At 54.9% G+C, this 11,689-nt stretch overlaps 1 protein-coding gene across 3 annotated transcripts; it reads right to left on the bottom strand.

The window, feature by feature from the left end:
• Positions 1 to 4,201: 4,201 nt before the first annotated feature.
• On the bottom strand, positions 4,202 to 9,502 carry S1PR5 (sphingosine-1-phosphate receptor 5). Of its 3 annotated transcripts, none has more exons than XM_005587951.5 (2): positions 9,362 to 9,502; positions 4,202 to 6,479 (listed from the first exon to the last, which is right to left on the bottom strand). In XM_005587951.5, exon 2 carries the CDS (start codon positions 6,459 to 6,461, stop codon positions 5,265 to 5,267), a length of 1,197 nt encoding a protein of 398 aa, XP_005588008.3. In that variant the 5' UTR covers positions 6,462 to 6,479; positions 9,362 to 9,502; the 3' UTR covers positions 4,202 to 5,264. The 3 variants fall into 3 exon arrangements, with proteins under 3 accessions (XP_005588008.3, XP_005588007.4, XP_045235685.2); XM_005587950.5 differs by lacking the exon at positions 9,362 to 9,502 and adding an exon at positions 8,935 to 8,984; XM_045379750.3 differs by lacking the exon at positions 9,362 to 9,502 and adding an exon at positions 8,560 to 8,984.
• Between the last annotated feature and the right edge of the window lie 2,187 nt (positions 9,503 to 11,689).

Consider the following 11,689-nt stretch of genomic DNA (forward strand, 5'->3'; position numbering starts at 1 on the left):
TATTGCCAGGCGCTGCGGCTCATATCTGTAATCCCAGTACTTGGGAGTCTGAGGCAGGTGTATCACTTGAGCTCAGGAGTTTGAGACCAGCCTCAAAAAAAAAATTAGCTGTGTGTGGTTGTGAGCTGTATTGTGGTTGTGAGCCAGGTGTGGTGTGGACCATGTGGTCCCAGCTACTACACAAGAGGCTGAGGCAGGAGGAGTATTGCTTCAGCCCAAGAGATGCAGGCTGCAGTGGGCCGTAATTGTGTCAATGCACTCCAGCCTGGGCAACACAGCAAGACCCTATCTCAAAAAACAAACAAAAAAATGTGTGGGTGTGCAATATTTTAGAAGATATACTTTTTTGTGTGTGTGTATGACAGGTCTTGCGGTATCACCCAGGCTGGAGTGCAGTTGTGCAATCATAGCTCACTGCAGCCTCGACCTCCCAGGCTCAGGTGATCCTCCTACTCCAGCTTCCCCAGTGTCTGGGACCATAGGCATGTGCCACTATGCCCGGGTGATTTTTTTTTTTTTTTTTTTTTGAGACGGAGTCTCGCTTTGTCGCCCAGGCTGGAGTGCAGTGGCCGGATCTCAGCTCACTGCAAGCTCCGCCTCCCAGGTTTACGCCATTCTCCTGCCTCAGCCTCCCGAGTAGCTGGGACTACAGGCGCCCACCACCTCGCCCGGCTAGTTTTTTGTATTTTTAGTAGAGACGGGGTTTCACCATATTAGCCAGGATGGTCTCGATCTCCTGACCTCGTGATCCGCCCGTCTCGGCCTCCCAAAGTGCTGGGATTACAGGCTTGAGCCACCGCACCCGGCCTTTTTTTTTTTTTTTAGACAGAGTCTCGCTCTGCTACCCAGATTGGAGTGCAGTGGCATGATCTCGGCTCCCTACAACCTCTGCCTCACAGGTTCAAGCAATTCTCATGCCTCAGTCTCCTGAGTAACTGGGATTACAGGCACCTGTCACAACGCCCAGCTTTTTTTTTTTTTTGCATTTTTAGTAGAGATGGGGTTTCACTGTGTTGGCTAGGCTGATCTCTAACTCCTGGCCTCAAGTAATCCTCCCGCCTCGACCTCCCAAAGTGCTGGGATTATAGGCATGAGCCACCGTGCCCAGCTCACCAGGGTGATTTTTAAATCATTTCTAGAAACTGAGTCTCCCTATGTTGTGTGGGCCCGTCCCCAACCGCTGGGCTCAAAAGATCCTCCTGCCTCAGCCCCCCAAAATGCTAGGATTACAGGCGTGAGCCAACATGCCCAGCCAAGACATACTATTAAGTCAACAAAGCAATATCCAGAACAGTGATAAATTTGTGCAAAAAGACAGGAGGTGTATTTACATTTCATTTTGGCAAGGCGAATCCACAGACTAGCTCTGGAAGGTCCCCAGGAGTCCCACTGTGATCACCACAAGGAAGGGGAACTGGGCGCTTTTTTTGTGGTGGGGGGGATGGAGTTTCCCTCTTTTTGCCCAGGCTGAAGAGCAATGGCATGATCTCGGCTCACTGCAACCTCTGCCTCCTGGGTTCAAGTGATTCTCCTGCTTCAGCCTCCCTAGTAGCTGGGATTAAGGGTGCACGCCACCATGCCAGGCTAGTTTTGTATTTTAAGTAGAGACGGGGTTTCCAGATGATGGCCAGACTGGTCTCAAATTCCTGACCTCAGGTGATCCGCCCGCCTCAGCCTCCCAAAGTGCTGGGATTACAGGTATGAGCCACTGCGCCTGGCCGAACTGGGTGCTTTTTAAATTTTGTAGAAAACTCATAAGAGAGTGTGCCTGTGTTCCAACTGGTTGGTTTCCTGTGCGTGTGGCCTCCAGGGGCACTCTGAGCGTGGCCAGCAGGGACTCGGGGTCCCCCCAGTCTGGGATAGCTGTCCCGAAAACATCGGGTTTTTTGTGGCTGCCTGCAGTTCCAAGGTTTCCCGGAAGGTGGAGCGCTGCAGTCTGAACCCAAAGCCAGACGCCCCCCAGCCCGGCCCCGGGGCCCATCCAGCCTTTCAGGGATCAAGAATGCGCCTGGGGACATGCCCGGGACCAGGGCCGGGACCAGCACGTCTGGAGCCTTTTATGGGCACAAACGGCACCCTGGCATCGTTCCAGCCACGAATGCAGACCCCCGTGGGAGTGGCTGTTGGCCCGGCTTTGCCAGACCCGTCTGGAGGGGTCAGATACCAAGCCGGTTCCTCCTGGGGCCTGAAGCTTAGGCTAATGTCCTGGCTCGGACACTGAGACAAGGTACTCCCTGTCTGGAATTTCCTCATCTGTCTAATGCAGATTAGGAAACCTACCTTGCAAGGTTGCTATAAGGCTGAAAAATAGGTGTGTCCCAGAACTATGCAGAGAACTAACCAGGCAAAATGAACTCTTATTTTAGGCCGGGTGTGGAGGCTCACACCTGTATCCCAGCACTTTGTTTTTGTTGTTTTGTTTTCTGAGACGGAGTCTTGCTCTGTTACCCAGGCTGGAGTGCAGTGGCGCGATCTCAACTTACTGCAACCTCCAGCCTACCGGGTTCCAGTGATTCTCCCTCCTCAGCCTCCCGAGTAGCTGGGACTACAGGTGCGCAGCACCATGCCTGGCTAATTTTTTTTGTTTGTGTATTTTTAGTAGAGGCGGAGTTTCACCATGTTGACCTCTAGAGATCCACCTGCCTCGGCCTCCCAAAGTGCTGGGATTACAGGTGCGAGTCACTGTGCCCAGCCTATATCCCAGCACTTTGGGAGGCCAAGGTGGGTTGCTTGAGCCCAGGAGTTTGAGACCAGCCTGGGTAACATGGTGAGAAATCATCTCTCAAAAAAAATTCAAAACATGTTTGGTGTGGTGTACCAGTAGCCCCAGCTACTCGGGTGAGGGGTTGAGGCAAGAGGATCACTTGAGCTCAGGAGATTGAGGCTGCAGCGAGCCGTGATTATGCCAGTGTACTTCAGGCTGGGCAACAGAGCAAGATCCTGTCTCAAGAAGAAATGAAAAAACGGGCGGGCGCAGTGGCTCACGCCTGTAATTCCAACACTTTGGGAGGCTGAGGTGGGTGGATCACAAGGTCAGGAGTTTAAGACCAGCCTGATCAATATGTGAAACCCCATCTCTACTAAAAATACCAAAAATTAGCCGGGGTGTGGTGGCGGGTGCCTGTAATTCCAGCTACTCTGGAGGCTGAAGTAGGAGAATCGCTTGAACCCAGGAGTCGGAGGTTGTAGTGAGACAAGATTGTGGCACTGAACTCCAGCCTGGGTGACAAACTGAGACTCCATCTCAAAAAAAAAAAAAGAAAAGAAAGGCTGGGTACAGTGGCTCACGCCTGTAATTCCAGCACTTTGGGAGGCCGAGGTGGGCGGATCACGAGGTCAGGGGATCAAGACCATCCTGGCTAACACTGTGAAAACCCGTCTCTACTAAAAATACAAAAAAAAATTAGCCAGGTGTGGTGACGGGCACCTGTAGTCCCAGCTACTTGGGAGCCTGAGGCAGGAGAATGGCGTGAACCCAGGAGGCGGAGCTTGCCGTGAGCCGAGATCATGCCACTGCACTCCAGCCTGGGTGACAGAGCAAGACTCTATCTCAAAAAAAAAAAAAAAAAAAAGAAACACCAAAAAACCTCTTATGTTTACCTAAAAGACATGATTTCATTACACAGGCTGGAGTGCAGTGATGCAAAAATAGCTCACTGCAGCCCTGAGCTCCTAGGTTCTGGAAATCCTCCTTCAGCCTCCCCAGTAGCTGTGACTATAGGCATGCGTAACCACAACTGCCTAATTTTTGTAGAAATGGGGTCTCACTATGTTGCCCAGGCTGGTCTCAAACTCCCGGCCTCAATTGATCCTCCTGCCTCATCCTCCCAAAGTGTTGGGATTTGCAGGCATGAACCACTGTGTCTGGCCTTACTTTGTTATCTTTTTTTTTTTTTTTTAGACGGAGTCTCACTTTGTTGCCCAGGCTGGAGTGCAGCTCATTGCAACCTCTGCCTCCCAGGTTCAAGGGATTCTCCTGCCTCAGCCTCCCAAGTAGCTGGGATTATAGGCGTGAGCCATCACACCTGGCTAATTTTTGTATTTTTAGTAGAGATGGGGTTTCATCATGTTGGCAAGGCTGGTCTTGAACTCCCGACGTCAGGTATCTGCCCACCTCGGCCTCCCAAAGTGCTGGGGTTAAAGGTGTGAGCCACTTCACCCAGTCTATTATTATTATTTCTTTTAATGAAGGGTCTGACACTGCATTTGAAGAAATTTTATTAACTGGGTATGGTAGTGCACTCCTGTAGTCCCAGCTACTAGGGAGGCTGAAGCAGGAACTCCAGGCTTGATCCTAGGAGTTCCAGGCTGCAGTGAGCTATAATCGTGCCCATGGAACTCCAGCCTGGGTGACAAAGCACAAGATCCCAACTCAAAAAAGAAAAGAAAAGAAAAGAAAAATAAAAAAGAAAATTTATTATCAGATAGGATTTGGCTGAGTCTCCCAGAGTCAAATGTGGGGATGCCCCGCCCTTGGCATTGTCCTTGACAACTTTATTCCACTCTTACACTCAATTCCTCAGTAATTCTGTCTGCTGCCTCCAAAATCTATCTAGAATCCACCGGGTCTGGGCTTAACTGGAGTCTCCATCATTGTTCCTGTGGCTCAGTGCAGCCCCCCTTCACCTTCTCTGGCTTTCACCCTGTGATGGAGGCCACAAGACGCCTGTGATTATCTGAATCGGGGCAAGTCCCTCCTCAGCTTAGAACCTTCTATGGCTCCCACCTCACTCGGAGCAAAAGCGAAGTCCTCCATGTCACCCACAAGGTCCTTCGGGAACTACTCCTTCAGCTCCTTGTCTCCTCCCATTTTCCCCCTCCATCCCTGCTCCAGGCACACCCGCATCCCTGACTTTCTTAGAACACACGGGCACATTTCAGCCTCAGGGCCTTTGCGCATGCCATTCCCTCATCCTGAAATGCTTTTTCTTTTGGTCTTCCCAGGACAGAAGCCTCAGCTCACATCACAAGTCACTACCTCTGCAGAGAGGCCTTCCCTGACCACCATTGCCATCTCTGTCGTGTGTCACTGGAATCATCTCCATTATTTCATCACCGAGTTCTTTTCTGTGATCCCAAGCAGAACGTCAATTCCACGAGGACACAGATTTTTGTCTGTTTGTTCACTGTTGTGGGGTGTCGCTCCATAAATACATTTCCCTGCATCTTTCCCGACTGCACCTTCAGCTGCATTTCCTACAAATTCCTTTATGTAAAAAGAACAAGTGTGTAAAACTTGGGAGAACAGTCGTGAGCCGAGGATGTCAGTCTGCAGCAGGTTCTGGTACCAGAGTCCGGGCGGCTGTTGGTGCATCAGGGCTGCCTGTGATGCCGCTGGTGTCCCGCCCGTCGTGCTGGGGCGACGAGCGCTCCGAGCGGCTGAAGCTCCCATCCAGGCCCGGGGGCAGGCAGCGGCGCAGGCCCCCGGAAGCCTCAGCCGCACTTCCCGACTTCTGGGAGCCACCCAGGCCTCTGCCGCAGGAGTGGCGGCCGCAGCAGACGAGGCGCAGGATCGCGTAGCGCAGGTCGCGGTTGGTGAGCGTGTAGATGATGGGATTCAGAAGTGAGTTGGCCATGGCCAGTCCCAGGAAGGGATCAGCCTGCAGGAGTACAGGACAGGCTCGCGCCGGGCACGCCACGTCGAGCAACAGTAGCAGGAAGAGTGGGCCCCAACATGCCACAAAGGCCAGGAGCACCACGCTGAGCGTGCGCAGCAAGGCCAGCGAGCGCGGCTTGCGACGCGCGCGGGTCGAGGTGGTCCCTGCAGTCCTGGGCCGCGCCCGCAGGCGCCGCGCGTTGGCACGCACCCGGCAGTAGATGCGCGCGTAGAGCGCACAGATGGCGGCCAGGATGCCCACGAAGGCAAGCACGCAGAAAAGCACGTAGGCCTTGGCGTAGAGCGGCAGGACAGTGGAGCACGCGTCCAGGCGACCCAGGCAGTTCCAGCCCAGCGCTGGCAGGAGCCCGAGGAGCAGCGACACGCCCCAGGCCGCGGCCGCCATCGCCATCGTGCGCCCCCGACTGGAGACGGGTGCGGGCCCCTTGCGCGCCATGGTGAGGCTGCGCTCCAGCGCGATGGCCAGGAGGCTCAGCACCGACGCGGTGAGTGCCACGAAGACGCCTCCCTCCCGTGCGAACCAGAGCGCGGGCGACAGTCGCAGCGTGAGCGGCCCCGACAGTAGGATGTTGGCGGCGTAGGCGGCGCCTGCCAGCAGATCCGACAACGTGAGGCTGCCCAGGAGCAGGAACATGGGCGCGTGGAAGCGCGGGTGGCGTCCAAGCACCAACAGCACGGCCAGATTCTCTAGCACGATGAAGGCGCACACCGCCAGGCACACCACGGCGTCGGCGCGCAGGCCGGCACCGGGCTGGTAGCGCGCACCTCGGAGCTTGCCGGTGTAGTTGTAATGCAGGACGATGACCTCGCTCACTGGCGCCGGCCGCAGCAGCCCCGACTCCATGGGCCGCGCGCCCCAAGGCTGTTGGAGAGGCAGGATATCGTGTCAGGCCGGCTAAGCCGTGGGAAAGGGGCCCTACCCCCTGACCGTCACCCCACACACATGGGGTCCAAGGGGAGTTCAGCATGGAGGGATAGAGTCCGTGGAGACAGACATACACACAAATAATATCACGAGGGGACAAGGTGACATACCAAAAAAAGGGACATTAATAACACAGGCATGGCTGGGCGCGGTGGCTCACGCCTGTAATCCCCTCCTGTAATCCCCGCCACGCTCAGCCTGAGGCAGTGGCTCACGCCAGGGAGGCCGAGACGGGCGGCTCACGAGATCAGGAGATCGAGACCATCCTGGCTAACACGGTGAAACCCCCCGTCTCTACTAAAAACACAAAAAATTAGCCAGGCATGGTGGCACTCGCCTGTAGTCCCAGCTACTGGGGAGGCTGAGGCAGGAGAATCGTTTGAACCCAGGAGGCAGAGGTTGCAGCGAGCCGAGATTGCACCACTGCACTCCAGCCCGAGTGGCAGAGCAAGACTCTGTCTCAAAACACACACACCCCATACACACACACACACACACACGGCTGGGTGTGGTGGCTCACTCCTGTAATTCCAACACTTTGGGAGGCTGACGCCCAGGAGTTCGAGATTAGCCTAGGCAACATAGGAGGACCCTGTTTCTACAAAAAAATACAAAAATTAGCCGGGTGTGGTGGTGTGTGCCTGTAATTCCAGCTACTCAGTGGGAGTCTCAGCTGAGGTGGGAGGATCACTTCAGCCCGAGAGGTCAAGGCTGCAGTCAGTGTTGATTGTGCCACTGTACTCCAGCCAGGGCAACAGAGCAAGACCCTGTCTCACACACACACATAAAAGCAGGGAGTTCCAGAAACACACAGAATGCACACAAACACAACACACACAGAAAGAGACACACTACAAGGGCAAAACACACAGTCACACACCATCAGGGAAACCAAAAAATACATCATACAGGGACAGAGCGACACAGGCAGAAAAACACAGCGACCAAAATTCAGTCACACAAATACGGGGTCTCCCACCCAGTGGCACAGGCCACAATTTCACAACCTCCACTCACACTAGCCTGGGGCCCAGTGCACCACACTCCACACTCTTGTCTCACTGCACACAAAGCTTTTTCCTGCCAAAACCCCCTCATCCACCCAAAAACCCCACGAGAAAGTTGCACCTTGGCCAGGCACGGTGGCTTTCGCCTATAATCCCAGCACTTTGGGAGGCCGAGGTGGGAGGATCACTTGAGCCCAGGAGTTTGACAGCAGCCTGGGCAACATAGTAAGACTTCATCTCTACAAAATAATTAAAAAATTAACCAGGTGTGGTGTTATGCCCTTATAGTCCCAGCTACTCAAGAGACTGAGGTGGGAGGATCACTTGAGCCTTGGAGGCTGAGGCTGCCGTGAGCCATGATCGCACCCCTGTTCTCCTACCCAGGCAACAAGAGCGAAACTCCGTCTGAAAAGAAAAAAAAAAAAGGTTGATTCTATTCACTCATTTTACTAAGGTAGAGCCTGCGGACAGAAGAAAGGATCCACAAGAGGCAGACACTGCACTCCAGCCTGGATGACAGAGCAAAACTCATCTCAAAAAACAAACGAACATATTTTGATGGAAACATATAGCATGTATACTTTTCTGGGCTCAATTTCTTCACTCAGAATAGTAATATTGAGTTCACTTGATGTGATTGTTATATACCAATATTATATGTTATATACCAATATGCTCTTACAGAGGGGCACACATGTCATTAAACTATAATAACATTCCTCACCTGCCTCTTATTAATCCCCACTTCCTTTAGTCCTAATTTACAGATGAGAAAAGTGAGGCTCAAAAGAAATGCTTCGTATCCAAGCAGGCGCAAAGGTTTCCATGCTCCCACACAAACATCCATGCACAAACAGTCCCCATGCAAGTCCGAATGAGAAAACCAAGGCCTGGGGAGGGGAATGGATCTCTTTTGCACAAAGCAGGGACTCGGACATCCCAGAGAGCTTCAGTCACATACACAGAATCAAGGCAGGCAAATACAGACAGGCAGGAAGTCGCTGGCTCACCCATGCTTGAGGTGGGGAGCCCAAATACAGGGAGACAGTTACACATGCTCTGATGGGTAGGCCACCCCCATAGGCCCAGCTTGCCCGGCAGCAGGACTGAAGTATGGAAACTTGCAGTGGTCCGGCCAGGAGCGGGTGGCCAGGGGATTCCAGCCACCTTCACCCCGTATCCCAGGTTCTGCACCCAGCTGGGGCGCTCCCAGCTTCCCTCTCCCCAGAGGCCTCCAGAAAAAGTTCGGGGAATTCCCTGAAAGGAGTGGTGCGCCTTTTTAGACCGGGAAAGTGGCCGCCAGGGCGATCCCCTCCAGGTCAGGCCCAGCCCCGCGCCCCCAAGGGCCCCCAAGGGCCCCCAAGGGTCCAGTGCCGTCCACTCACTCTGAGCCCTGGTCGTGCGCCCCCCGCAGTCGCGCTGCCTTGAGCCGAGTGAGCGGACGCCGCTCCGGGGGCAGGGCTGGAGCTGGCAGGTGACGGGGCGGGCCAGCGAAGCAAAGGGCCGGCGGTCGCCAACAGTTGCCCCCTCCCCTTGGGGCCCAGGCGCTCAGCCCATGACTGCCAGCCTGTGCCACTCGCCGCGGCACCGGAGCGCGCCCCGGCGGCGACTGGCACAGGCGAGCCCTCAGCTGCCCCCTCCGGGCCTGGGCTGTCCTCCCAGGAACGCTCCATCACGGTGGGAGGACTCGGAGAGGCGGGAAAGGGAGGGTTCTGCAGCAGGGCGGTCGCAGCCTGAGCCTTTTCTCCCCAGCAGAGGGGTCTCCTCTGTCCTGGGTGTCCGGGTACTGCGCCCTCCCCATTGCTCACCCACCTGTGAACTGAGCTCCCTGGGCTGCACGCCAAGGACGTCCCGTCGATGGTTCGGTGGGTCTTCAGTGGATTGCTTAGCAGGAGTATTCAGTGGGGGCCACCTTAGCCCGAGTCCTCTCCCACCAGCAGATAGGTCCCCGCTGCTCCCGGGCACAGGCCCCTCCCAATTTCCCGCTCCCGCCCTCGGCTCAGGGCGAGTGGGGGTGGGGCAGGCTTGGGCAGGATTGTGATGGGAACTTGCCGCTCCTCAGATAAGGAGGGTCTGTCCCGCCCCACCCCCTGGATTCCGTGTTCCCCCGATAGATTCTTTCCTACTCTTATCGCTGACGACAAAGTGATTTACTCATTAATGGTGTTTCTGGGCTGTGTCCTTATCAGACAGTAAACCCCACCAGCGTAAGAATTTTTTTTCTTTTTTCTTTTTTTTTTTTTTTTTTTTGAGACAAGATCTCGCTCTGTCGCCCAGAGTGTAGTGCAGTGGCATCATCATAACTCACTGCAGTCTCGACCTCCCCGGCTCAAGCCATCTCAAGCCATCCTCCCATCTCAAGCCATCCTCCCATCTCAAGCCATCCTCCCATCTCAAGCCATCCTCCCATCGCAGCCGGCTGAACATAGCTGCCGGGACTCCAGTCGCTTGCCACCATGCCCAGATAATGAATGAGTGTCTCCCTCACTTCCTCTGTATCTCTCTCAGGAGGATCTCAGAGTCTCTTGCCTGCGTGTCTCTTTGTCTCTGCGTGTCTCTTTGTTGCTGTTTGTGGTGCTCTCCCACGCCTCTCCCAGGCCACTGCTCCTCCAACAACCAGTCCCGCTGGCCCCGAAACGACCCCACCCCCACTTCCCAGGAGCTTCCAGACGGTCCCAGCTCTTCCACCCTGAGATTCAGGAAGGGAGGCTGGGTCCCGCTGCTGCGACCTTCTCCAAGACTGTGCCCTTTGCCCCTGATGCTTCAGGCCCTGCTGGCCGCAGGGAGAGGAGGGGTGAGGGCGGCCCAAGAGAGATGAGCCAGAGGCTGAGAATAAGAGTGGATCGGGGATGCCCTTGTGGGAGGAAACTCAGGGGGCACTCAGGCCAGGTCAGGCCCCCATGTAGCCCCTTGGGGGTCCCAGCCCTCCCGCCCCCGCTGTTCCTTGGGTGGGCAGAATCTTTCCTGCCTGCTCTGCTCAAAGACACAGCCAATGGGACATGCAGGGTGGGACGGTGTTCACCCTTCGGTGCCAGGTTTGCCACAGTCCTGTGAACCAAGTCAACTCCAATAGTGCCCACTGGGATGACCGCTGAAGATCTCCCAACATGGCTGTGCCTGGCACCCAGTAGGTGCTCAGTAAATGACCTCCTTCTGTAAAGGGGAAACCGCACCCCAGGGTGGGGAGGTGGCTGCTTCACACCTCCCAGGCGCCAATCTCACCTCTCTCGAAAATGAGGCTCTTCCGGCTGTGGGTCCCAGGCGCAGCAGCCTGCCTCTCCCGCTGCCTCCCTGCACTTCCTTCCCACGACTTGGGACCCTGGGGACTCAGGATCCAGGATCTCGACAGATATTGGGAGTCCCATCCCTAACTGCCAGTCCACAATCCTGGCCACAGTTCTTAAAACTCAGATCACGTTTCTCTCCTGCTCCAAAACTCAGATCACGTTTCTCTCCTGCTCCAAACCCTCCCGTGGCTCCCTGTGTTTCTCAGAGTAAGTGATCAAGTCCTCAGTGAAGACCCCACAAAGACAAGGCCATGTGCTGTCCTGATCTGTGTCTTTCTGTTACTTCTGTGCCTCTCTCTGCTTCACTCTTCTTCTGCCTGCCGGGCTCCTCCGAGTTCCACACACACTTCAAGACTTTTGAACTTGGGGGCCAGGTGGCCTGGAGCACCCTTCTCCCTACCCCTTCCCAGCTGGTCAACTGGTCACCTCCTCAGAGAGGCCTTCCCTGATCTGTCCTTCATCTCAAATGGCAGTTGGCATTATCTGAAATCACTTTGCTTTATTTTATTTTATTTTTGAGCCATAATCTCTCTCTATTGACCAGGCTGGAGCACAGTGGTGCGATTTGGGCTCACTGCAAACTCCACCTCTGCAACCTCCGCCTCCTGGCTTCAAGCAATTCTCCTGCCTCAGCCTCCGGAGTAGCTGGGATTACAGGCATGTACCACCATGCCCAACTAATTTTTGTATTTTTAGTAGAGGCGGGGTTTCACCGTGTTGGCCAGGCTGGTCTCCAACTCCTGACTTCAGATGAACCTCCCACCTCCGCCTCCCAAAGTTCTGGGATTACAGTCATGAGCCACCGCGCCCAGCCACCTTGTTCATTTCATTTATTTATTCATCTTTACTAATG

The sequence above is a fragment of the Macaca fascicularis genome, chromosome 19 (genome assembly GCF_037993035.2).
Source record: "Macaca fascicularis isolate 582-1 chromosome 19, T2T-MFA8v1.1".
Taxonomy (NCBI): Eukaryota; Metazoa; Chordata; class Mammalia; order Primates; family Cercopithecidae; genus Macaca; species Macaca fascicularis.